The following is a 27697-nucleotide window of genomic DNA, read 5'->3' as shown; positions in this document are numbered from 1 at the left end:
CCTTAATAAATCAAAACATAATGTCCTCTGGTTCACTTCACCAGGGTTTGATCCCTTCAGAATATGGTGAGGCAGTCCTCAAGATTATTCTATATCGTGGTGTCTGGATAGGCCCACCACTCTGGCCTTCGTTCCTCCTCTTCGTTCCTTCCCTGTAAAATGAGAGAACCTCGTCAGTTTCTTTTGGCGGGCTTTTATGGGCTACCTTAGCATCAAGCCCCCACCAATCGCCATCAGCCCTGACCAGCCGGCATCCTATTGGCTGCTGCCGGATTGACCTGCCTCCCATAAAGGCTGCCGTGCCTGCATGATTCCATCCAATCCGCTGTGAACTGTTGAGGCAATCACGTGACCCAAAATATGGTCGCGTTGGGTATGGGTGGGCCCTGGCTCCAGGCGTTTTCCAGCCGCGGTCCGCGGCTCGCTGAAGGGCTGATCGCCCCCCTTCCTTGTCAGGGAGGGTCTCCGTTCCCCTCCCGTCCCTAGGCCTGGGATCTCCCACGGGCGAATGCGGCAGCGACGCGCCGCGTCCCCGAGCAACGGCCCGCCCTCCGGCAGGTAAGTGCAACGGTGACACGCCGCGTCGCCGAGCATCGGCTCGGGCTTCCCCGCTGCCGGCGCAGGCGACCGCCGCGAGAGGAGCGGTCGGTCCGCTGCCTCGGCTCTTGGTGCCCCCAGACCCAGGTGCGCCCATCACCCCCTGCGGGGGCCAATGCGCATCCCGACACATACCCACCCCAGTCCCAGGCCGATCGGGCCGGGAAGCGCACCTAGACAGGTAATCAGCCACCATCTGGAACCGGGCCGGTTTGTGAAGCGTGAGGAAGTCAAAAGGTTGCAGAGACAAAAACCAGCGGAGCACCCTCTGATTAGTGTCTTTATGCTGCGCAAGCCATTGCAAGGGAGCATGGTCCGTGTACAAGGTGAACCGGCGACCCAACAGGTAGTATCTGAGGGAGTCGACGGCCCATTTGATCGCCAGACATTCCTTCTCTATAGTGGAGTATGCAGCCTCATGTGGCAGCAGTTTCCGGCTGATGAAGCATACAGGACGCAGATCACCCCCCTGGTCCTGTGAGAGCACAGCCCCCAAACCCTGGTTTGAGGCGTCCGTTTGTAGATAGAAGGGTCGTTGGAAGTCCGGACAACAAAGAACAGGGTTTGAAGAAATCCTAAGTTTCAGGTGTTCGATGGCGGCCAAGGCGTCCTTGTTGTTTGTCAAGTTTGGAGCACCCTTGAGCCTCAAAGCATCGGTCAAGGGGGCAGCCAGAGAAGAAAAGTCAGGTATGAACCTCCTGTAATACCCAACGAGCCCCAAGAAAGCCTGGATCTGCTTCCTATTGGTGGGAGTCGGAATGTCAAGTATCGCCTGAGTCTTGGACAGTTGCGGTTTCAGGACACCCCCACCTACTATATGTCCCAGATACTTGGTTTCGCGAGTTCCGATCGTGCTTTTCTTTGGGTTTATATGTAAACCCGCCCTGTGCAGATCGGTCACCACCGCTTTCAGATGATTCAGATGAGCTTCCCAGGATTCACTGTAAACCACAATGTCGTCCAAATAAGCTGCCGCATACCCGTCATGTGGTCGTAGGATGATATCCATTAGCCTTTGGAACGTGGCGGGGGCGCCGTGTAGTCCAAAGGGTAGGACCTTGTAATGATACAGTCCTTTCGGCGTGGAAAAGGCGGTTTTCTCTTTGTCCTGGGAGCGCAAGGGAATTTGCCAATATCCCTTGGTTAGATCTAAAGTGCTTAGAAACAGGGCCGCTCCGAGGCCTTCCAAAAGCTCGTCCATGCGTGGCATTGGATACGCTTCGTACTGAGAAATAGAGTTCAGTTGTCTGTAGTCCATACAGAAGCGGGTGGATCCGTCCGGCTTGGGTACTAGCACTATGGGGGAGGACCATACGCTGTTGGATTGCTCTATGATGTCCATCCGCAGCATTTCGTCTACTTCGGCCGTGATGATCCGTCGTCTGGCTTCGGGGATCCGATATGGCCTAAGCCTTATAGTCTTTCCGGGCTCAGTGTTGATCCCGTGTTCTAACAGACTGGTGCGACCGGGCAACGTAGAAAAGGCATCGGCGTAGGGAGATAATTTGTCCATGACGTCTGCTTTCATGTCCGGAGAGACGATGTCGCCCCAATTGATGGCTCCGAGGGTATCGGGAACGGTGTTCACGGTTTCCTCTGAACCTGGTTCCTCGGGTTCTGCGAACGCACTCATACTAGGTTCGTTCCACTCTTTTAACAAGTTGACATGGTATACCTTGTCGGTGGTGGTCCTGTCAGGTTGATGCACCCGATATGTGACTGGGCTGAGTACGTCGGTGATCTCGTATGGACCTCGCCATCTGGCCAATAACTTGTGGGCAGAGGTAGGTAAGAGTACCAGTACTCTGTCCCCAGGTTTGAAAGTTCTCATCCGACTTCCCATATTGTAGTTCTTTTCTTGGGACGATCGAGCCTGGTCGAGGTTGGCTTCGGCCAATGCGGGTAGAGCCGTTAGATGGGTTTTTAGCTCCTCTGTGTATTCCGTGAGTGACATCTCCTCGCTGGCTTCCCATTCCTCCTTCACCAGATCCAATATTGTCCTGGGTTGCCTTCCGAATAGGAGTTCGAAAGGGGAGAAACCAGTGGACGATTGGGGTGTGTCCCTTAGCACCATTAATACCAGAGGCAACACCCGATCCCAATTCTTGGCGTCTGGTCCCGTCACTCTCCTCAGCATTTTCTTGATGGTCTGGTTATAACGTTCGACCAGCCCATCTGTCTGGGGATGGTATACCGAGGTCCTTAGTTGTTTGATCTGGAGTCGTTCGCATACCTGCCTTAAGAGGACAGACATGAAATTCGTGCCTTGGTCCGTGATTACTTCCGAGGGCAGCCCCACCCGAGCAAAAAACGGGATAAGCTGGTCGCACAGAACCCTGGCCGATGTCCCTTTTAATGGAAATGCTTCCGGATATCGGGTGGCGTAGTCGACGATCACTAACAGATATTTGTACCCCCTGCTAGCGGGTTCCAAAGGACCGACGATGTCCATACCGATCCTCTGGAAAGGAACCGTTATGAGAGGCATTTTCTGTAGCGGCGCCTTTGCTGGTAGGACACCGCTGGTCAACTGACATGTAGGGCAGGTTTTACAGAATTGGGCCACTTCTCCATAAATGCCCGGCCAGTAGAAACGTTTCAACAGGTTTTGCTGGGTCTTGAGGGAAGCCATATGCCCGCCGCAAGGATGGTTGTGAGCCAGTTGCACCACTAGGGTACGATGTTTTTTTGGCAGCACCAACTGCTCCTTGGCGACCCCGTCCTCGCCCTTATATCTGCGATACAGCAGACCCCGGCGTAGTAGGAACCCCGGTCCCCTGGCTAGATCTGGTTCCCCTTCTTGCGTTGCCCTTTCTCTTGCCACCCGTAGAGTCGGGTCGGTTAGGGTTTCCCCCCTAATGGTGTCTTCATTCTCCTCCAAACTCCAGTTGATGGGTCTGGTCATGTAACTAGCCTGACACCATTCCATCCGGGTTCGCCTTTTCCGTCCCTGCCAGGGTCCCCGGGAAGTGGATTCCGTCCCTGGGGTATTGGGCTCGGGCGGAGGGTCCTTCCTATCTTCCAGAGCCTTCAAGGCCTGTTCAAACCCGGGGAGGTCAGTTCCTAACACCACCGGGGCAGGTAGACATGGCAGGACGGCAGCCTTCAAGGGAGTGGTTATGTCGTTTAGTTCTACCACCACCTTCTTCATTGGGGAACACTTTACATCCCCGTGAATACACCTGATAGGCACTGTTATGTTAGACAAGTATGGTGTGCTACTCACGGTTGGTGCAATGGCGGTCTGTCGGCTGCCGCTGTCGAGTAGAGCACGCAAAGGTCTGCCATCAACCCTAATGTCTACCACATAGGGTCCCGGGATGCTCTCCTCCGCTCCCGGATTCAGGTACCCGATGTCCATCGGTTCAGCTGTTCTCCTTCTGGGGCAAAACCTGGCAATGTGCCCCCAGTCGTTACACTCGTAGCATTGTGGTTGCTTGTAACCAGGCGCTGCTAATGGTTGTTTTTCCTCGGCTCCTATCTTCTTGTCTTCAGACTTTCTGGGGTTGTCATCAGCATGTCTCCATCTCGTGGTCAGGGTTCTGCCGCCCCTAAACGCAAGGGGATCGGACATTGGGATCGCTATCCGGGCTGTTACCACAGTTGGCTGTAGCTTCTGGTGGCCCGCCTTCTGGTATGCCGAGGCAATATCCACCGCCTCAGTCAAGGTGGGTCGGTGGTGCTGCCTGACCCACCTCTGCATCTGTCCGGGCAGGGCTTCGATGAACTGCTCCAGGATTATTTTGTCAAGAATGGGTTGATTAGCAGGGGTTGGAGGAAGTAGCCATTTCTCGACCAAATCCTTTATCCGGTAGTATAACTGGCGCGGGTTTTCCCCCACCCTGAGTCTGGTCTCTCTCAGCTGTATCCGGTAGGCTTCTTCGTCCAAGCCTAGACGATCCAGAACCGCGGCTTTAATTTCCCCGTAAGGTGTACTGCCGTTGGGGTTCACCGCCTGGTAGGCACCCTGCATCACCCCAGAAAGAAGAGGGGCGACGTACTGTCCCCAACGGTCGGGAGGCCATTGGGCATTTCTGGCGATCCTCTCGAAACTGGTGAAAAAGAAGGCAGGGTCTTCCCCCTCCTTGTATTTCTGGAGCAGAACAGACGGCACCAGTGGTTGGTTTCTGGCATTGGCCACCACATCCGTGAGGCGGGCTATGGTCTCGTGTTGTTTGTCCTGGGCTGTGGTTTGTAGGGAGCCCTGTAACTGGATGGCTTGCTGAAAAGCTTGCCTATCTGCGGCCGCTTGTTGGGTTTGCAGTTGTACTAACTGCTGCAGTTGCTGCTGCCCTTCCGATAGGGTCTTGATCAGTGCCTCCATGTCGTTGTCGATCCCACCTTCGTCGCCAGTGTGGTAAATAACCTTCAGGAGACCGGCAGGTGCTGAGAATTATATTTATTCCAACTGGATAAAGGGTCCTTAATAAATCAAAACATAATGTCCTCTGGTTCACTTCACCAGGGTTTGATCCCTTCAGAATATGGTGAGGCAGTCCTCAAGATTATTCTATATCGTGGTGTCTGGATAGGCCCACCACTCTGGCCTTCGTTCCTCCTCTTCGTTCCTTCCCTGTAAAATGAGAGAACCTCGTCAGTTTCTTTTGGCGGGCTTTTATGGGCTACCTTAGCATCAAGCCCCCACCAATCGCCATCAGCCCTGACCAGCCGGCATCCTATTGGCTGCTGCCGGATTGACCCGCCTCCCATAAAGGCTGCCGTGCCTGCATGATTACATCCAATCCGCTGGGAACTGTTGAGGCAATCACGTGACCCAAAATATGGTCGCGTTGGGTATGGGTGGGCCCTGGCTCCAGGCGTCTTCCAGCCGCGGTCCGCGGCTCGCTGAAGGGCTGATCGCCCCCCTTCCTTGTCAGGGAGGGTCTCCGTTCCCCTCCCGTCCCTAGGCCTGGGATCTCCCACGGGCGAATGCGGCAGCGACGCGCCGCGTCCCCGAGCAACGGCCCGCCCTCCGGCAGGTAAGTGCAACGGTGACACGCCGCCTCGCCGAGCATCGGCTCGGGCTTCCCCGCTGCCGGCGCAGGCGACCGCCGCGAGAGGAGCGGTCGGTCCGCTGCCTCGGCTCTTGGTGCCCCCAGACCCAGGTGCGCCCATCACCCCCTGCGGGGGCCAATGCGCATCCCGACAATCACCCTCCCCCAATTGTGGCTGCTACACCAGCCAACAAATGGGCCATCATGCACACCTACACATATCCATGTACGCATTCTGGGTCTACCACCATCCCATCCCAATGCATGTTGCGGTCATACACGAATATACCCACAAGACACATATCATGGGCATGTGCCACCCAGGACGACCCTCCCAAAACACATCAATGTGCAACTGCACCCAACAATGTGTACATGTGGACACGACTACGCTATCAGAATCCACTCTTCAACATTGCATGTACACAGTCCGCTACAAATGCACGAATGCAACCGATCAGATGGCGCCACATGTCCAATGACTAATGCATGCACAATGCAAGCGGAACAATCACTGATATCCTGCCACTCTCTCTCCCCCACAGGTACGGATGCTGACAGTGATGAAGCGCAAGGGAGTGCACAATGCACAATACCAGCCAAAATGCCATGGAGGCAATCTGATGGCACAGGTCCATCAACCTAAAGTGGACCAAGGATGGGAAGCGGGAAGCGGGCCAAGAACCGGTGCAAAGAAAGTACCACAGACAAGTACACAGGAAGAGCTGACACCTGCACCTGCATCCGTGGTCACACCATCCACACTGGCTGAGGACACAGCAGGCATGGAGGATGGCACACATTCTGCTGCTGCCAGCACAATTGGGGAGATGGCTGCATCGGCTGATCATAGTGTTGATGAGGTAGCTGGGCCGGACAATGAGGGCGATAGTTGACATTGGGTGTTAGGGGGTGGGTGGAGGGGTGGTGGTGGGTGTAGTGTGTAGTACTGGGGTGTTTGGGGGAATGGGAGTAGGTTGGGGGTGGGTGGAGGATTGGTGGTGGGTGTAGTGTGTAGTACTGGGGTGTTTGGGGGAATGGGAGTAGGTTGGGGGTGGGTGGAGGGGTGGTGGGGGCGTGGATTGTTGTATCATGTTGTACTTAATTCCTCACGAATACACCAGTTGTGTAACAAACATCACATGAGTGGACATTGCTGATTTATTGCATGTCAATTTATTGCTTCATGGTGATTCGCGCACATGTGCCCACACACCCAGTGCCCACAGTTCACAACACATGGCACCCTCTGCATCAAAGTACATCAGAATGATTGGTCTATGACCATTTGGCGCACTGCGCGACCCTCACGAGTTTCACGTCCTGGCCTATGTCCTACTTCTACTCCTTCCTCTCCTTCTACTTCACCAGGTGGTGGCAGCTCCACATCAGGTGGCAGGGGTATGTTCCGCCGGATGCACATGTTATGTAGCATTACACATGCTGTGATGATCTTGCCCACCTTCTCAGGCCCGTATATGAGTGCCCCTCCCGATCTGCCGATGCAGCGAAACCGTGCCTTCAAAAGGCCAAACGTCTGCTCAATGACCACACATGTACGTGTATGTGCACGATTGAAGTCCTCCTCATGCCCGTTCTGCGGGTTCCTGACAGGGGTGAGTAGCCACGGCTTCAGGGGATATCCAGCATCACCTACATGGGAGCAGAAGGAGGTATGTGTGAGGATGAGGCTCAGTTGACAGGTGTGCTCAGCCTGGTCATCATTCAAGGTCATATGCACTCGTCATTAGCAGCCACACCCACATGACTGTCAGCCCCGTACAGTGCATGCCAATCCGTAGAGGGAGCCTTGTGTGACATACATGACCTAGGGTCCTAGGATTTTAAAGCACTAGGGAATGTATGTGTTGGCTAGGGGCATTTTGCAGGCATATGTGAGGGCTGTGTGTCTGCGGATGACTTAAGAAACTACCATTCCCCCCAATCCATCTGCCCCCATGGCCCAGAGGGCATTCCCCTAGCATATGCATGTACCTCCCCCCCAATCCATCTGCCCCCATGGCCCAGAGGGCATTCCCCTAGCATATGCATGTACCTCCCCCCAATCCATCTGCCCCCATGGCCCAGAGGGCAGACTCACCCAACAGCCAGCCACTTCGTACACCATCTCCTTCCATGTAGCGGGGTAGTGAGGAGTTCCGCAGCACCATGGAATCATGCCTGGATCCTGGGTATCTGGCACAGCAGTGTGTTATTATCTGGCTGGCATCACACACCATCTGCACATTGATGGAATGGTATAGCTTCTGATTGTGGTAGACCGCCTCCACGGCATGTGGGACTACCAACTCTACATGGGTACAGTCGAGGGCACCAATTACATTGGGCATGCCTGCCAGTGCCTGGAATGAGATTTTGGTGGCATTTGCCTCCTGTGGTGTCCTTGGTAAGGATATGTAGTCATTTTCGTGCTTCAGTAGTGCATCCAGCACTTAGTTTAACACAACAGAGAAGCATGATTGGGACATGCCATGCATTTGGCCCACTGTGTGTTGATAAGTGCCTGTGGCCAGGAAGTGGAGCACAGATGCCACCTTCAGCAAAGGGGGGATGGCTGTGCGGATGTTGATCAGGCTGACCAAGTCGTCCTGTATTAATTCCACTATGTTGGTGATGGTGTCTCTGTCCAGGCGGTACAGGGTGTGGATCTGTGCTGGGGTTAAGTCAAATGGATTGGACCTTATACGTTGGATTGTTGGCTGTCTGCGGGGAGCGACTGCCTGCACTGGTGGTATTTTCTGGACATGTCTCACCCTCCTTCTCCTCCGACGTCTCCTCTGTGTTTCCTGTTGTACTGCCTGCTCAAGGAGTAGCAGTGCAGGCATGTCCTCCAGGCCCAGTATGGCAAGTACAAGTGGTAGCATTTTGCCTTGGAGGGGGGGGTGGTGTTTGGGAGTGCTCCTTTTGTGCTGACCCTGACTCCATTGCCTCCACCTGTGCTGATTGAGTGCACCTGTGGCACAGCAGTTTGCTGTTTACGGGTGGTCCGCGATGCCGGTATTGCCGGCATCATAGTGGCCCTTCTTACAGGCATCTCGATGCCGGTATGTACTTGTACGTGTGACTCGTGGTCTCCCCTTCTTTGCGGCATGCCGGTATTAAGGCCTCCCCATATGCGCGCGTGCCGGTACGGTGGTGCACGGCCACAGCGGGTCCTTGGCGATGCCGGTAGCAACGGCATCTAGGGTCATGATACACCAGCCCAGTAATGGATGCCGGTATTGGCTTACCGGTGCTGTTCTTACCAGAGCGCCAACCTTGTGATGAGTGCCCAGTGTCTTCAAGTGTTGGGATCTTCTGCGGTGAGTGAGGGGAGGATGAAGAGGCAGTTCCATTCGTGAAAGGAACAACAGAAGAGGTGAGACATGCAGCTTTTGATTGTGCAGCCACAGAGGAGAAGTTTTGTTTTCAAATGGCTGACTAGCGCAGATGTGCGTGCACTGGAATAGCACACCAGTTCAGAGTGTATTTCCTTTTCTGTATTTATTTTTGAACTATTTAAACTGAGCAATAGTAAGAGAATAAGCAGGAGATACATCTAAGTTTTGGAGTTCATATTAACCATTTTAAAAGAAAAGGTTTTCATATTTCAAACTGAGGAGATGTTAGCATCTTTGTCTTTAGAGGCAAACCAACCCCTTTGCTGAGATAAATAAGTAGTAAAGTTTAGTGGCTGGAAGTTTGGCAGTCCTCTGAGAAAGCAGCTACAGATCCTTCTGCTGAATGACTCAAGAATGCAGAACAAGATTCATTTATCACAGGAGCTTCCACAGCCAAATAAAGAAGAGAGTTCTGGTTGGCAGATTTTGAGAACTATAAGATTTAAAAAGAAAGAAAAGACTTCCTCTTGGCTTTCCACAGAGGAACCTTAGGTACTGTTTCACTTCAGAGGGCCTTTGAGAGGGAATAGAGTTTGGAGAAGGAAAGCACACTCATCTTGTTTGTTTCTTCTCATCCTTGCAGATATCCTTTTCAAGAGGAGGATCCAGAATCTGAGTTTTTTATTTTATCCCCTTCCCCTTTCCCTCTGGGCTGTTTGGAGCTCAGCTGAGCTTTCAGTTAATTTGAGAGTGCAAAACATTTGTGGGGCTGTGGGTGTGCAGCGGCTCCCGAGGAACTTCAAGGGCAGAACCTGACGGAATGAAAAGCCCACGTTTTTAGCTCTGCCTGAGCTCATATGAAACCCCTCCACCGAGACCACAATGGAGGCTTTGGGCAGGAGGATCCAGCGCTACATGATCTCGGCCTTTTTAAGGAAAGATTCAGTAAACTGACAGACATTACATTCGCTTGCAGGTAGATGGAGAACTGTTGGAATTGAGACAATGACATAGGGATCTCATTAGTTACATGTTAGGGTTGGCTCTTATGCTTGCATATGTGCTGTGCCAGGATTGATGTCATCATCACAATGTAGGCTGTGAGTGTGGAGTGTGAGGTTAGAATGTTTGGAGTTGAATTGGTTTTAACACAGGCAGTTACAATACGTGAGCCTGGGTGGTGGGAGCCAGTGGGCTCTTGTCCCTGATCCTCTTGATATCTTAATGACTTGATGACATCTGATCCTGTAACTAAGAAGCCTAATAAAGTAACCACTAAGAGTACCTAGCATGAGTATCCTGAGTAGCCTTGATGAGTGAACCCTATGACCAAGGGATGGTCATAACATTACATCACACTGTTTAAGACTTTGGTGGTGGAAATTCATTGGCTAGAGGAAAAGAGAGCTTCCCTATTTTATTGGGGTTTGAGGGATGAGCTCTAAGGATACTTTTCAGTGGTAGTTAGCCATCTTACTTCTTGCAAAGATTAAATTAGCTTAGTGGTACAGTTAGACTATCAGCAGAGTGAGAAGAGAGCAGCACAAAAAGAGTTTTCACAGAAGGGAAACGAAACCCTAGAGTTGAGAGGCCAAGGGTGAAATTTATAAATAGAGATTTCAAGTGCAGGGTGTCAGCATCTCCAGGTTCAGTAAGGGGTCCACTTTTGAAAGAGGAGAAGGATAGGCAGCACACAAACAACTTATGTCTCTATTGTCGTAGGAGCAGCATTTTCTTGGTAATTGTCTGAACACCCCGAAGAGATTCTAGTCAATGGTGAAGAGGACACAAGTGGCCAACACCCTCCAGTCAGACCTGCCACACATCACGGTTAATGTATCCTTGTATGTTGATAGAAAATTAGTTGGAAGTGGTCCATTGGTCATTGACTCAGAGGCTGCAGGCAACTTCATAGACTGGGCGTGGCTAAGGCTTTGGAAATTCCCGTTGATTCAAAAGACCTTGGTAGAGCAGGTAAGGGCTGTACATGGTTCAGCTTTAACCTCTTGTCCAATTACTCATGAGTCAGCAACTGTGAATTTTGAGTTTTGAATTATTTGTAACGCGCACACAACAAACTTAATCGAATCCTGGTGCAGATGGAACAGTAGACTATAATAAAGAAATTCAGTCATACTCATATTAAATGCCATTTTAGATTCACATGAGAGAAGGGACAGAAAAGATGAGTCTTTAGACCTGCGTGAAAGGTCAAGAGAGAGTTTGCCCTTCTTAAATTCAATGGGAGGCTGTTCCACAGTCTTGGCCCAGCAACTGAGAATCTGCAATCTCCCCTTGAGACAGTTTGTCCTGGGAATGATAAGCAGAAATGCGTCTTCCGACCTCAAAACCTGAACCGGATGATATAAATTCATTTTGTTCATTAAGTATATTGGTGCCAAGCCATTGATACATTTGTACACCAAACACCCAATCTTGAATTTTATGTGGTCCTCTCCTGCTAACCAATGAAGGAAGCGACGGAGGCCTGACATGAAGTTGAAGTATTTTTGGATACACCAAATACCAATCTTACTCCTGTTTTTTGTAGGCGAAAGATCTGTTTTGTTGGTGCTCCAGCTAGGAGTCCATTGCAATAGTCTAGTTTGGAATTGACTTAGGCTCCCACAATCAAAGCACAATCCGTGGCAGGTACGTAAGGAAGTGCTTGACGTAACAGACAAATGTTGTAAAAAAACTGATTGTACTTTGGCTGAGACTTGACCACTGCAGCCCAGATCACTCTGCCAAACACATCAGAGATTTTTTACCTTAGTGGCATATTTAATGCTGGACCCCAGAAACAGAGGTGGAGGTGGGCTGCTTTTCCCTTGTAGTAGATGTTTAGGCCCAAACAGCATGACCTCTGTCATTTTGTGACTATGATTCTGGCTGAGAACCATATAGAGGAGTTGGTTTTTGAGCTCACTGATGCTCCCCAATTGAAGGTTATCCTGGAAATGCCTTGGCTCACTTTCCTGAATCCATGAATTCACTGGAATAGGCGGGTGATTGACTTAAATTACGATTACTGCAATGAAGATTGTTTCGAGTCTCAGATTCTAGAAATTCCTGCAGCACAAGACGATTCAGCAGTTAGAGGGTTAGTTGAGGGAGGAGTCTTCCTTTCCATACATGCGATTGGGGCAGTTGTTGGAGAATTACCTGAGTGCTATAAGGAGTTTTAGGATGTTTTCGATGATGCAGAGGCCCCCTCACATCCCTTTTGTCTGTAAAATGGAGTTGGAGCCGGGAGCTAGTCTACCCTGTAGTAAGGTTTATGCTCTGACAGGAAAAAAGAACGAATATCAGGGAGAAAATGTATCTAACGGGTTTTATTAGGCATTCACAATCCCCTGCAGCTTCTCCCCTATTTTTTCATCCCTAAAAATGAAGGCACTCTCAGGACTTGTATCGATTGCCATGCACTCAACAAGGTAACCATTAAGAATAGGTACCCTCTGCAGATAATTTCTGTGATGCTAGATCAGATCCAGGGTGCACAGATATTTTCCAAATTAGACCTTCAGGGAGCATATAATCTAGTTAGAGTCAGAGAGGGTGATGAGTGGAAGACTGCTTTCAAGACTCGATTTGGCTTACATGAATATCAGGTTATGCCCTTAGGCATTTTCAACGCCCCCGCCGCTTTCCAATGCTTCATTAATGAGGTTTTTTAAGAATTCTTGGACATTTTTGTGGTCCTTTACATAGAGGACATACTAATCTACTCCCAGACCCTAGAGCAACATGAGGGTCACGTCATACAGGTACTTCAAAAATTTTGAGAGAATCACCTGTTCGCTAAGTTGGAGAAGAATCTGTTTCATACTGAGATGGTGGAATTTCTTGGATTTCACCCAAAGGACTGGAAATGCAGTTTAAGAAGATTCAGACAGTAGTGACTGGCCTTCTCCAAACAAGGTAAAGGAGGTGCAGAGTTGTATAGGCTTTGCTAATTTCTATCGAAGATTCATCGAAGGGTTCTCACAAACAATCACTCTGATCACAAAACTTCAAGAAGGAGGTGAAGTTTTTTTGGAGTCCTGAGGCAGAGGAGGCGTTTTAGACGCTCAAGAGTCGATTTACGTCTGGACTGCATTGGCTTCACTCAGATCCTGATAAGACGTTTTTTGTGGAGGCAGACGCCTCAAATCTGGCCATGGAGGCGGTTCTATCCCAGAACCATGAAACCTCGGGTCAGTTGCATCCTGTCACGTTTTTCTCTAAGAAGTTTTCATCAGCAGGACATTAACTTTACTATCATGGATCGCCAGCTTCTAACGATTAAGTCAGCATTTGACGAATGGCATCACTACATTAAAGGTGCAAGGCACACAGTTACCGTGCTAACTGATCACCGTAAATTTGCTCTGTTTGAAGTAGGCCAAGACATTACACCCCGAGACAGCTGAGATGGTCGTTATTTTGCTGATGATCATTATAAGCTGATTACTTGTTGTGTCAGTTGCCTGGCTGTGAACAAGAACAATAATTAAATCAAAAACTATTACTTGCTCAGGAATGTTTTGTTTTGGCAGGAATCCAGGAAGATGAGGGTCTTTTCAAGGAAATTCAAGAAAGCATGAACCAGACGGAGTTGGAAAATTGGATGCCGCAAGATCTGGCCAGGAAGATAAAGGATCGGTTGCCTTATCTGGATACAAAGCTATTTCTTCCTTCTGAGGCACTTCGACAGAAGACATTTTTGGGAATGTTACGAGTCGGTATTGAATGGACACCCTGGTTTTCGGAAGACTCTGAAGTTAGTAAGAAGGAAGTTTTGGTGGAGTGGAGATATATGTGTGTGTAGATACCTTGTGGGAGGACCGGTTGGGCTGTTAGAACCACTTCCTATCCCACCTTGTCCTTGGCACACGATTTCAATGGATTTCATTTTGGACCTCCCTAAAGACCAAGATTGCTGTGCTGTGTTGGTTGTAGTAGATAGCCTTACTAAGGAGGGGCATTTCATTCCAATTAAGGGGGAGATAACGGCAGAACGGTTTGCTCAGAATGTTTCGCAAGGCATAGTCCAGCTACATGGGTTGCCCAGCCAAGTAACCTCAAAAACGGGAACTGAGTTTGTGTCCAAGTTTTGGAGGGTCCGTTGCAAGAGTTTGGGGGTAGAAGATAAGTTAACTTCAGGATATCATTCAGAAACTAATGGAAAAGTACTTAAAATGCTATTTACAGTCTGGGGACAGTAGGGTGGACTTGATTTGGGTAGCAGAGTTTGCCTACAATAACTATACAAAATATTCTACTTCCATGTGCCTTTTCTTTTGTTCTCAAAGTTTCCATCCTCGGTTTTTTTGGGAGATTGTCAGTCCAACTGTGGAGGAAAGGTTGCAAGCAATGAGAGGTAATATGGGGCAAGCAGTTAAGGCTAGTTACAAGAGATTTGCTGATGATAGGTGAAAACCTAGCCTTGTATATAGTGTTAGGGACAAGGTATGGTTATTTACTAGGCACCAGAGAATTAAGGCAAGGAACAAATTCAGTCCACGTTTCATGGGTCTTTTCGAAGTGGTGGGGGTTATTAATCCAGTAGCTGTCAGACTAAGTTTACCTGCTAATTGTAGATTACGAGCTCCCCTGACCCCAAATCTCTTTTGAAGATCTATCCAGGAAAATTAGGGGAAGGCTTCAATATTTAATAGACTGGAAGGGCTTTGGTCATAAAGAAGAGGAGGCAGATGATGTTCATGCTCCTCGGTTGGTGGGCAGGTTTCATAGAAGAAACGCATAAGAGCCAGGCCCTGGGTTAGGGACTTGGAGAGGGGGTACTGTCAGGTTCCCTGGTAGATAGCATGTATTATGGTCTGAATGCACCCTTGGTAGGCACCATGTATAATAGTCTTTATACACCCTAAAATAACACTAATTTAGTTCACTTGACATTTGCTTAAAGTTGTATTGGGCCTTCACTTGAATAATTCAGAATGCTGGGGTCTGCCCTTGCCTAAATAGAGTGAAGGAAAAGAGAGTGGCAGGCACCTGCCATAACTCTAGTAGTAAGAGGGATAGATTAGGGAAAGAATAGAAAATCTCAGGGGAGTTAGTCAGCTGTCGTCTTTGGGAAGTCACCCAGCTTCAGAAAGAGAGATTATAATAGGTATCACTGGTCTATAACAACGAACATTCCCGCTACTGGCTCCTGGGCTAGGGAGGGGGGTAACCTAGCAGGAGACAGATAGAGCGAGGCGACCCTAGCGCCCAACTCCCTAAAGTACTTGCTTAGCCCTGAGACCTACCAGTGAATGCCCCAGAACAATTACTTGGAATTTCTATTTAAACACCCTTGGAACTTCTTCCAGTCTCCAGCGTGGGTATTTGTGGCAGGCCACCCCACCACATATTACATATTACATAAGAACGTATTTCGTCTGATATTTATGCATTTATCAGCATATCAATGTGATATATTTTCTAGAAATATGGTATGGGCTCATTGTTCCTCTGTATCAACCATCTTCTCCTATGTGAGAGTAAAGCAATGTCGCTCTGACCATGTAAGCTACACTAAGATGCTTGGCATCCCTTTCCTGTGAGGGTTTTAACATTACCCCTAGGGTTAGTGGTGGCAGCATCCTCAACAGAAGGTGGTACAAAAACTGCATTAACAGTTTCAAGATCAGCTGTGAGGATCGTGATACTTAGGTGATGGTGAAATCTACACAGATATTAAAATAATGTACCTGTGAACATTCGTTTTCTGGATGAAAAATGAGTTACTTACCTTGCGTAATGTTTCCTCTGAGAGGTAAACTGCATACTTACCTGTGTGTAAGTCCAGTATTCAGGATGCTCACTTTTCCTGCACAAATTAGTGACAACATTGATACTGACCTGTAGTATGGTTGTAATAGGTTGCAAAATCATTTTCTCAAACCTGTAGGTTTTTATTCTAGAATGCCTTACCTCATTACATGTGGTACTGAATGAGTTGTTGGGATCGCAACTGCACGGGATGCATCCATTCCCACTTGCCAGGTTCCAGAAGTTGGGACTGCACCGGTCACAGCTGAGGCCTTGGACGTTTGGTAAACACTGGCACTGTCCTCTGACTCTGTCACACACGCACTCCTCCTGGGAGGTACACTGGCTGCGATTGGTGCCAAGGAAGTTACAGACACATTCTGAAAATTCAAGCAAACAAAGGTTTATGGAGACTCTGGGAGTGGAAGTGTATTGTGATGATCAGACTTTGAGGTGAGGATTATTGGCATTAATGCACTAGAGCACACCAAAAGAGTTGATGGCTGGAAGGTTTAGAAATAATCTTAAACCTCTGGAAATCAATCTCAGCAACCCTCCAGACCATCGATCTGCTGCCTGCCGAGCCATTACAGAAAGAGGAAAGACCCACCCCAAAAGGATCAGTCCAGCCTAAAGTGCCTAGTCACATCCTTTCTGCACGAGACCACAAGCCCCCCAAGACATGTTTCAGCCTCATCAGTAAGGTGTAGCTTGGGTCGCTAGGCCGAGCAGGCTTGGGACCCATGTCTGGGCATACCCGTCCTCCTGGAGGTGACTATTGCACAACTAAAGATGTGATAGCTGGAAGGTTTAGAATTAATCTTAACCTCTGGCATTGCTCTAGGAAGCCCTCCAGACAGACCACAAGCAAATCAGGCTTGGTCCCACTCCATAAGGGGCAGTCCAGCCCGAACTGCTTGGTCACATCCCTTCTGCACCAGACAGAGATGATCTGGAGAGTTACACAGAGCTATGTCAGCAGTAACGATAAATTCCAAACCTTCCAGCCATCGCTGGTCTTATTTGTTAATAATGCACAAGAATGCACGGTGCCCCAGTTGGTGGGTAGGAGGGATAAGATCTGTAATTGGCATTGCGATTCCTGCTAAGGCTGGGGACTGAAATGCTGCATTTATTTGTAAAATTGATGAGAAGGAACCAGGGCCCATGAACCCCAACCAGAGGCTGGCACTAGCAGGTGCCTGCAGATGGTTCCGGGTGAATCAGAGCTCAGAGAAGACATGGCTAAGGCAGCGGGTTGAGGTTCCCAAAGAAGTAAGCCAGGTCGGGTATCTTCTTCAAGAAGCTGGGTGAAGGGGTTGGAGTCGAGAAGTGAAGAGGCAAGGCGAGGTTGAAGGGAAATTCCATCTCACCAGAGGAACCCTTGGGGAGCAGTACTTATCTTTCAAAGAGTAGAAGGAAGGGATTTGAATGTATTTGACAACACTGCATCTCTTATGCTTCCACAGGAGCCAATAACATAGAACCGTTAAACAATTAAAACAACATCCTAGGTCAATGACATGCAGGGGAATAAAGCAGGAACAACACTGCCCTCATGTTCAGTTTATGGCTACCATTTTCCTTGGGCGAAGGCCATGAGGGACTGAAGGCTGAGGGAATGGTCTTACCGGTGGCTTATGGTTCTTGACTTACTTCGGCAGCTCCTCCGGGAGGCATCTCCGTAAAAGCCCAGTTGACAGTGCTTGCAGTGAGTGCCTTCAGTGTGGAACTGGCACTTCAGGCACTGGCCGGTCCGACGGTCACAGGCTCCAGGGTCAGTCATGTCGATATTGTTGTTGCACTGACAGGGCATGCATCTGCCGCCAGCCTGGAAGGGGTTCCCGTAGTAGCCAGAGGCACACTCATCACAGCGGGATCCTGCGGAGGCAAATACAGACTCTTCAGTTCATCGAAACCTCTCCCTACCTTCCTTAGAACCAGGTGGACGAGGTCAAAGCGTGACTAGTGTTTGCCAGGTCCAAGTGGTAGAACATCACATGCGGCACAGAGGCTACAGAAGCGTGACCATGCTCCTGCCTTCCCTTCCCTTTCAGGCTGAGCGGATCAGGTTGGTAACAGTACAGCCTTGAATTCTAATTCGCACTTTCTCACTCAGTCAAACAGTGGATCCTAGGCAAATGAAACTGTATCAGCCTGTGCATCATTTCCATTATTAAGCAAGGGATTCTGGGAAGAGCAGACATGAGAAGGAAGGCTGTGATGCTGAGAAACTCCATCACAGTGCCAAAGGCAAGAAATGTGCTTCAAAAATGCCCTGTATGAGTGCACAAATTATGGGATTGGAGAAAGGATTAAAGATAATCTGTAGGGGGTTGATTTTGGCACCAGCCTTCCGCTTGTAAAGGAGAGAGCTGTTGTCGCTCAGCTTCTGAAAACTGAAGTTCCCCCAAAAGTTTTGTCTGGAGGAGTCTAATCACTAGGGGGCTTGGGGCAAAGGATCATACTGGTTGGTCAGCAGGACGTCCACTCGGCCTAGACCATCCCCATAGGACGTGAGAAGTAGAGCCTAGGCACCTAAACTGGTTTTAACCAGTTTAAAACAATATGAAGGCTGCCATGTTTGTTTGTTTATTTATATGGCGCACCGGACCAGAAGGTATGAGGGCGCAAGCATTAAAGTATGTTCTCAGCTTAGTTACATTGTTGTACATTATTTACATTATTATACAAGGACACAGCGGGGAAATGCAGTTGCAAAGAGACAGTGAAGTACAATTAGGAAAGAGTTGCAGGTTGAGCAGATTTACAGTAATTGCAGTAGAGTGTCAGTTATTGGTCTTTGATCTTTAGCCACTGGATATAGTTACGCCTAAATTGGTGGTAGGTTTGCGGTGCTCTAACGGAGGGTGGTAATGTGTTCCAGTGTTGGGCTGCTTTCACCTGGAAGCTATTGCCGCCCATTTTCGTTCGCTTGAATCTGGGAACAGCGAGCAGGTTAGCATTGCTGTTTCTGGTGTGTCTGTTGGGCGTGTATCTAGTTATTCTTTCGGCTAAGTAGCGGGGAGCTGCATTGTTAAGGCATATGTGTGTGAGGGAGGCTACCTTAAGCAGGATTTTGTCTGCGGTAGTGAGCCAGTTGTGGGTTCTCCTAATATTCGAGATGTGTTCTCTTTTAGGGAAGCTAAGCGCAGCTCTGAGAGCATTGTTCTGTAGGATCTGGATTTTGTTGGTAACCTGTTTGGTAGCGCCTACATAGAGGGAGTTACAATAGTCCAGTTTGGATAGTATGAGGGCTCTGGCTAGCGTCATGCAGCTTTGAGTGGGGAGGAAGGGTTTGGCTGAGCGTATAAGCTTGCATGTGTAGGCTGTGGTGGAGGCCATGGCGGTGACCTGTTTATGGAAAGAGAGGGTGGAATCGAGGTAGATGCCGAGGGTTTTCACTTCCTTAGCTACCATTATGGAGTTGCCATCTATGGTGAAGCTGGAGTAGTTGAGGTCCAGTTTGTTTAGGTTTGAAGCAGCTCCCAGGATGATGAGTTCGGTCTTGTCATCATTCAGGCATAGACTGTGGGAGGCCATCCATGCCTGGATGATGAAGTACACCTTGTTCACCAAGGCCAAATGTTGTAATCTCCCGTCAGTGGGATGAGGATCTGGGTATCATCAGCATAGTTAGTGAAGGTGATACCCAGACCGTCAAGATCATCAAACAGGGGCTTAGTGAACACGTTGTACAGTGTGGGGGAGATGCATGACCCCTGGGGGACCCCACATGTGATGGGGATGGGGTCAGCGGAGGCCGTGTGGGAAAAGACATGCATGGATCTATTGCTCAGGAAATATTTGATCCAGCCAATAGCTTCTTGGGAAAAGTGGGCAGCCGAGTCTAAGTGGTTGCATAGGATTTTATGATCAACAAGATCAAAAGCTGCCGAGAGGTCTAGGAGGAGCAGTAAGGCAGTTTTCCCATTATCTCTCAAGAGTGTCAATTTGGGCCTTGAGGTCAATGAGTGCGGTTTCTGTGCCGTGTTGGGGTCTAAATCCTGATTGTCGGCCTCCTAGGAGGTGGTTTTGTTCAAGAAATTTTTGAATTTGTACATAGGGAGTCTTGTCAAGGATTTTTAGTAGGAAGGGGACGGTGGTGATGGGTCTGTAGTTAGTGGGTATGGCTGGGTCAAGTGAGGGTTTTTTTAGTAGGGGAGGACCCAGGATTCTTTGAGGTTGTTGGGAATGGTGCCTGAGGAGAAGGAGGCGTTGATGAGTTTGGTGATGAATGGCGATAGGTCTCTGGCTGCGTCTTTGATGATTTGAGGTGGGCATAGGTCACCTTGGCAGTTAGATGGTTTAAGGCTGAGTATGATTTTTTTCCACTTCTAGTGTGGAAACATTGGAGAAACTGAAGCGAGAGGGGAGGTTGGGGGGAGGGTGTTGAAGGTCAGTGTGTGGGGGGGTGTTGTTAGGATTGGAGTTGGATAGAGTCTCTTTCTTGTTGTTAATTTTGATTTGGAGGCCTGCAACTTTATTGGGCAGGGCATTTTGGATGCTGTTGCACCATAGTTTCTCTTTCTTACAGGTGTCTGAGGCCGGGATGGGAGTCTCCAGTTCTTTTAATATGGTAAACAGTTCTCTAGTGCTGGATTTGGCCTGGAGTATTCTCAGGTTGTATGATTCTTGTTTGGCACGGAAGATTTATTTTTTGTAGGTAGAAACTATTTTGTTGAGGATCAGCTTGTTGCTGTCTGTGGGAGCTTGTCTCCAAGTTTGTTCCTTTTTGCATTTCTCAGATCTAAGGGCTTTTAGGTGGGCCATGAACCAGGTATTCAAGTGTTTTATCGGCTTACATTTTCTCAGCTTTAGTGGTGCAATGGCATCTAAGGCTAGGCGCATGCTATTGTTGTAGCTTTCAACAAGGTGGTGGGGGTTGGAGTTGGCTGGGAGTTGGTTCAGTGTGGGTAGAATGAGAGGGATGAGCTTTTCCACAGTTATGTTTTTCTTGCTTCTAGTCGGGATGGCTGTGGCTAGGGAGATGTTAGTGATTGGGCTAGCCGCTTCAAGTGTAAAGGAGAGGAAGTGATGGTCTGTTGCAGGGAGGTGGCAATGATGGAGATAGCGCAGTTGTGGTCTGCTATCCAGTCAAGGGTTCTCCCTTTGTTGTGAGTAGGGGTGGACACTCTTTGGGTGAAGCCTAGTTCTGACAGTGTGTTATTAATGGCGGATGCTTGGTGGTCTTTAGAGTCCTTGTAGCCAAGGTTAAAGTCTCCTAAGAGAAGGCATTGGGAGGTATTTTTTAAGTTGTTGGAAAGGATGGAGTTGTGGTCTTCCTCGAAGGAGCCTAGGGGTCCCGGGGGTCTGTATAGTAGGTGGATGGTGATGGTTTGAGAGTTAGTGGTGGGGCGCTTGGCCGTGAGCAATTCACATGATGAGAAGTGGTCAGTGGTGTCGGGTTTAAGTTTAAGGTGGGTTTTGGCTATTATGGTAAGGCCACCGCCTCTGGAATCTGTTCTGTCTGCTCGGAGGATGGAGAAATTCTCAGGGATGGCTAGTGCAAGGGTTGGGCCAGCTGCTGCATGAAGCCAGGTCTCAGAGATGGCTTAGAAGTCTAGTTCTTCCGTTAGGATGAGGTCTGCTATGTCTGTCGCGTGGGCTACCACAGATCTAGCATTGATTAAAGCACCTCTTATGGGCGTATTGGCAGGTTTACTAGCAGTAGGTGTAAAGGTTGGTGGTCGAATCTTGTGTTTGGTCGTGGTATAGATTTGTCTGGGCTTGGGTAGGTCTGTGCGGTTGTTGGAGGGGGTAGCCGCGGTGTAAGGCAGGGGCCCGTTAGGTGATTTGGTTTGGGATGTATCCCTAGCTCTGGGCTCATGTATTTTGGGGAATCTGGCGCGTAGCTTGGAGTTTCTAGCAGAAAGGTTGCACGGTGTAGAGAGGTGCCTAGTGAGTGGTGAGGTGGTAACCATGTTCATCGGGCCCGGGGGGGCTGAGATGACTGGATGCGTGGATAAGGTGGAGTATGGTTCTCAGCAATACTGAGTATATACCCAGGAAGGTACATTTGGGTGGAAGGAGGTGAGAAGCAGTGGACATGTGTCTACTGTCAGCTGGTTCCTGAGTTGCTAGGTTCCTAAGGGTTGGGCAGTGGACTTCAATGTCACTGGGCGTCAAGAATCACTTTGGGTTGTATATATTAGGTGGGCCCTTACAAAGGGTCCATGTGGGAAAAACAACCACTTCACGCCTATTTCTTAGTTGCTCTGAACAAAGGGAGCCCTAAAATACAGGAATCAGAATTAAATAAAATACATTGGTACTGAAATGGCTACCAAAAATGTGTATTAGGCTACCAAGGTGGTAAAATACAATAAAATGGCATGCACCCGTGATTAAACCACATTCAAGTGCAGCAGCCACTAGCTACTCACATAAACCAATGAAAGCGATAAATTCACTTTAGGTATTAAATGGGCTTAAATGGTGGTGATTAGGAAACACCCTTGGGATTGTACGTCTTATGGGTGACCCCGGATCACATACTTTAAAGTGAAGGAAATAGGATTGCAATGGCAAGTTGACTTCAGGAGACGTTCCTCTGGCTACCAAAAATAGGTCAGAGGACAAAAAAGAAATGGAGAAAAGCAAAACATGTTCACACCCCTGAAAAGTGGCCACAGAATCCCCATAATAGGAATTCTCTCTTAACAGTTGTTACTAACCCTATGGATGGTAACCTTAGTTAGTGAACAGGGTTGTTGACACTTAGGTCTAACCAAATTCTCAAGGTAACACAGACTGAGAAATAAGGCAGACTTCAGGAGATCTGGGAGTGGTGTAATAACACAGTGTTCCATGCATATAGCACTCAATTCAAGAAACACAGGGGTATAAATAAATACTAATACATTAAGCTTTAAAAGTAAAATTCAAGCAGGTAACACTAAAACACACTTATAAACACTTATAAATGCATAGTTGGAGATTTTGAAATCCGTACAGGGTTAAAACCATGTCATATAACTGAGGGTTTCATTATTGTAAATGGTAAGAAAGTTGCAAAACGGAAACTCTTTCCTAACAACAGTCATAAAAGTGATTCAACCTCTTACAACTAGCAAAGCCTGTGGACATGTGGGCGTTCCCCATTTGTGTACAGATATTCCTGAACTCATGCCCATTTCCTTCGTATGCCACTTTGCAAATCTTATGGACCAAGAGGTTCAGTTATAACCAGCGTCGCTGCCACCACAATCCCCCGCATCGCAAAACCAGGCACTGACCTTGAAAAGTGAGACCTCTGAAGGTAGATCATTCTAATATAAAGACATATGAATATGCAATACCCAAAGGGGCTGCAACCTTTATATTTTGCACTACAATTCCCATCAGCCCTAATCAGCAAAGTCAATGGTGAGGAATCTTGAGAGACATAGTCCAAAACATATGGAGAGTTACAGGTTGCAGACCACTCCACTAAGATTTTTGAATGCTAGACTGGAACTCCTGATAGATACCCTCTGTGATCAACCCCTCAGACAAGTTACAGATCCTTGAGGCGGGTATTCCAGGGAGATGCAATGATTATGCAGTTACTGATTGTATATATCCAGTAACCCATTCATTCTGAAACAAAATGTAAAAAATGTGTATTGAACTATTAGATTATAGCTCGGCAAGACATGGCCAATAAGAGCATATTTTACATATGTCGGTACCATGTACTAAACTCCTGGCCATCAGGATAGAGTGTCCTCTGAAAGGGATTTTTCACCATCTGTTATATACAGACCCAATTGTGATCTTGATGGACTCACTGTACGGGGGAAGCAACCTATGTGACTTCAGTTACCTACAGACCCAATTGTGATCTTGTTGGACTCACTGTACGGGAGAAGCAACCTATATGACTTCAATTACCTACAGACCCATCTGTGATCTTGATGGACTCACTGTACGGGGAAGCAACCTATGTGACATCAGTTACCTACAGACCCATCTGTGATCTTGATGGACTCACTGTACGGGGGAAGCAACCTATGTGACATCAGTTACCTACAGACCCAGCTGTGATCTTGATGGACTCACTGTACGGGGGAAGCAACCTATGTGACTTCAGTTACCTACAGACCCATCTGTGATCTTGATGGACTCACTGTACGGGGGAAGCAACCTATGTGACATCAGTTACCTACAGACCCAGCTGTGATCTTGATGGACTCACTGTACGGGAGAAGCAACCTATGTGACTTCAATTACCTACAGACCCATCTGTGATCTTGATGGACTCACTGTACGGGGAAGCAACCTATGTGACATCAGTTACCTACAGACCCATCTGTGATCTTGATGGACTCACTGTACGGGGGAAGCAACCTATGTGACATCAGTTACCTACAGACCCAGCTGTGATCTTGATGGACTCACTGTACGGGGGAAGCAACCTATGTGACTTCAGTTACCTACAGACCCATCTGTGATCTTGATGGACTCACTGTACGGGGGAAGCAACCTATGTGACATCAGTTACCTACAGACCCATCTGTGATCTTGATGGACTCACTGTACGGGGGAAGCAACCTATGTGACATCAGTTACCTACAGACCCAGCTGTGATCTTGATGGACTCACTGTACGGGGGAAGCAACCTATGTGACTTCAGTTACCTACAGACCCATCTGTGATCTTGATGGACTCACTGTACGGGGGAAGCAACCTATGTGACATCAGTTACCTACAGACCCATCTGTGATCTGGCTGTGCCCAATCTACGGGAGAAGCTGCATATTTGACTTTCTAGTAGCTGACCTAATCGCTGAATTCTTATTAGCTGCCAAAGAGAGGAATTTCACCTCTATATAGCAAAGATACACCTAACAGATGTGCTCAACCATAGCAGGAGGCTATCATGGAACATTACTAGTTGATCACAACCACAGTTTACACTTTATATTACTTTTATATTACACGCTTATTTGCTTTGTTCCTCTAAACACCAGAGACTTAATAAAGGGCTGAAGTCAATTACATTCTTTTCAGCTCCACAATCATTTCAAACATTAAAAGCTGATTTTATCATGACATATTAATATGGTTTAGGGTTTTGTCAGGCAGCCATGTAACACCAATAGTTTATTTATTTTTTATTTTTTTATTTTTATATTTTGGTTGGCTAATTAATTAAACTTTCAAAACAGAAATTACAATACAAAGAAAAAAATACAACATATTTAAACATTAAACATCACAATTGTGCATACATAATAAGATAACATATCTAAAAGTTTCCAAAAAGTTAAATTAGCTTAGTCAGTAACACATCACCCTACTAACCCAAACACATTGTATATAGTACCGTGTTTAAAAATTGGATGGTCGCTATTCTTAATGATATTTTAGGTGTCGCAAATAGCTCATGCCATAGTTCATCATTTGAGCGTATTATGTGATGTGACCGTGTCAGTTTATCATAAATTCAAGCGAAATCTTAGTATCTGCTTTCTTAGATTGAATGAAGGACATTTTAATAGATAATCTGCTGCTTGTCGAAATTTTTTGTGCCCAAAAAGTGCTCTATCAAAACACCAATAGTTTAATAGTATCAGTAAAGAGGCAAAAAATAGGCACATTCTCAGCCTGACACTGCAGTGTCTGAAGGAATATAGGAATACAAAAAACAAGAAAATGCTTCTAAAGTTGATATTTTTGTTTTTCTAAACTTCAATAATTGCAATACCATCTTTAAACTAAAACATTTTATTTACAAATACCACTATTTATACAGTGTGACCACATTTTCAGTCATTGTAAACACCAAGGATTTGAATTTCAAAAGTCCATTTTGACTTAGATCGCCAACGGGAGGATGGCAATGGTGTCGGGGGTTACACAGGGCACCCTGGTAGGTTTGGGGCAGCTGCGCTGATGTAAGGGGACAGATAGGTGCATACAGCAGGAGGCTAAACAAGAAGGAAGAATAGACAATGTAAATCAGAACAACGTAACAGGAAGAAAGGGCAGACCTCATTGGTGAACAAGAAGGGATGGGAACCATGCACTGGACAAACAAAGCGGAACCCCTCTATGGGTGTATGCACAGGTTGGACTAGAGACTACCCACAGATATATGGGAAGCTCAATGTCTCTGTGTAAGTTACTATTACAGGCACCAGACCCTGCAAGCCCATGGAAGGGGGCAGCAAGAGTGGCTTCGAGACAAGCTGGTATGAGTCCAGCCGAAACCTACAGTGGGTGCCCTCTGAGAGAACAGAACGCAACACACTGTTACAAATGTGCTCTAGCACCTTAATGCGTCTTTTGTGCTAGATGGAATTACCAATAAAGATCTCGGTCCAAATAACCAGACAGACTCAAAGAATATGGCAAAGTACTACGTTATTCTCAATTTAATAAAGCAGGGTCAACTGGCAGATATGGGACGGATGCTTGCACACTCACTATGTGTCATCTATGACGTCATGCTCCGTGGCAAACTGTAAAACCTTTTAACGGGAGGAATTGGGTAGGGGAACATATCTACTTATAGAATACATATAAGTTAGTACTTCACTGGCTGTTCTTATCTGTTAGACACACCTTCAACTACCTCTAAGTATATATAATACTGATTATAGCGGACAAAATGTTCTATGCAACATTGTGTAGCAGGTTGCCCCATAGACCCACTGATTGGTTGGCATTCACACCCAACCTTGGACTTTTGGCTCAGCTAGTAGCACGTAAGGAAAGCGAAACCCAGGTGCTTGGATCACTTCAGATTACTCCCTACTTTCCCAATTAGTCTGTAAAGGGCAGTTATTGACTAGAGAGCACGTTCGAGCTCTGCCCCCTTGCCTTCCTCAGAAGAAACAAAATTATAAGATAGGAAAGGACACATTTGAAACTGCACTTTTCATTTTGTACTATACAAGTGTTGACCAGGTAAGGCATTAGCTTGCACAATTAGTATGTTTTAAAATAGAATAGATTAAGTGACGAGAAGGCGTTTACACAAGCTAGGGACTCACTACACAAGTAGGGAAGAAAATTATAGGTAGATAAGGTTGCTGCGTAAACATAGGTAGGGAAATAATGCGACAGGCATGCACCAGGAAATTGGTAGATAGCAAATCAAATATGTCTTGCAGAGAAATAACACAACAGCAGTTGGCATTTTTAAAACTGTACAAGCACAGCAGAGAATAAAGTCTGTAGCTTTAGGAAGGCCTCGCAGCTAAGCATGCTACTTGAAACAAATACATTTAATTCAGGAAAAATGCTGCAGTGGCTGGACATAGCTGCCTCAAAGGAATGTCCAAAGCCAGGACACCCGAGGGGAGGTTTACATAATGGAACAAGATACCAGTGTCGGGGCAGCGAGCATTCAACCATTAAGGTAAATCAGTACGACAACACAGCAGACTATCTGAAGCCCATGGGATGAACAGAGCATCAAAGGAAACTTGTAGTTGTCAGATTAATGTCTCAGCGATCAACTAGGCGTGACAGAGAAGCAGGTGTGGCTAAAAAGACAAAATCATTGCCACAACGAAATCTTAACATGATGGAAGCAGCATGATGCATAGCAATAGTTATTCATAATGTGTCAACAACAGAATGGCGTGTTTAGTGTTGCAAGACAGGGAGGACCGAAAAAACGGAATATTTGGGCGAGGACAAAACTCCTAGAAGCTTGGAGATGACATGGCTGGGATAACATGGGCTTTCTTAGTAAATTAAGAACACAGGCCTGATGCGCTTGTTCTCTCCTCCCATCTACATACACATGTCATCATGCCTTCAGTTCACACAGAGTGTGACCGCATGTTAACCGATAAGCATATGTCCTTTTCACCGCAGAAGTCATTTAGAGCTTACCAATAATATTCAAGCATGATGAGGTTGTACATTTTATGAACTGTTTTATGGTTGGGACCTTAGATAGAGAGTTACTGAATCAGTAGAATGGGACATGTATAAACTATATTGTGATGCTTGAGCTAAAATATGGCGATGGTGCGCAGTGCATTCCGGGGGCACTCAGAGCCA

At 47.5% G+C, this 27697-nt stretch overlaps 1 protein-coding gene across 2 annotated transcripts in view; it reads right to left on the bottom strand.

Annotated features, from left to right (window-relative positions):
* Positions 1-27697, bottom strand: part of LOC138566226 (laminin subunit beta-2-like) — a 594957-nt gene that overhangs the window by 190627 nt on the left and 376633 nt on the right. For both annotated transcript variants that reach the window (XM_069643287.1, XM_069643286.1), the window contains 2 exons: positions 17351-17575; positions 15857-16074 (listed from right to left, as the gene is read on the bottom strand). In XM_069643287.1, the coding sequence (XP_069499388.1) occupies positions 15857-16074; positions 17351-17575 (443 nt within the window). The remainder of the gene's footprint in view (positions 1-15856; positions 16075-17350; positions 17576-27697) is intronic.

This window comes from Ambystoma mexicanum, chromosome 2p (genome assembly GCF_040938575.1).
Source record: "Ambystoma mexicanum isolate Mex_15411 chromosome 2p, UKY_AmexF1_1, whole genome shotgun sequence".
NCBI lineage: Eukaryota > Metazoa > Chordata > Amphibia > Caudata > Ambystomatidae > Ambystoma > Ambystoma mexicanum.
This window is presented reverse-complemented; position numbering and strand designations above follow the sequence as displayed.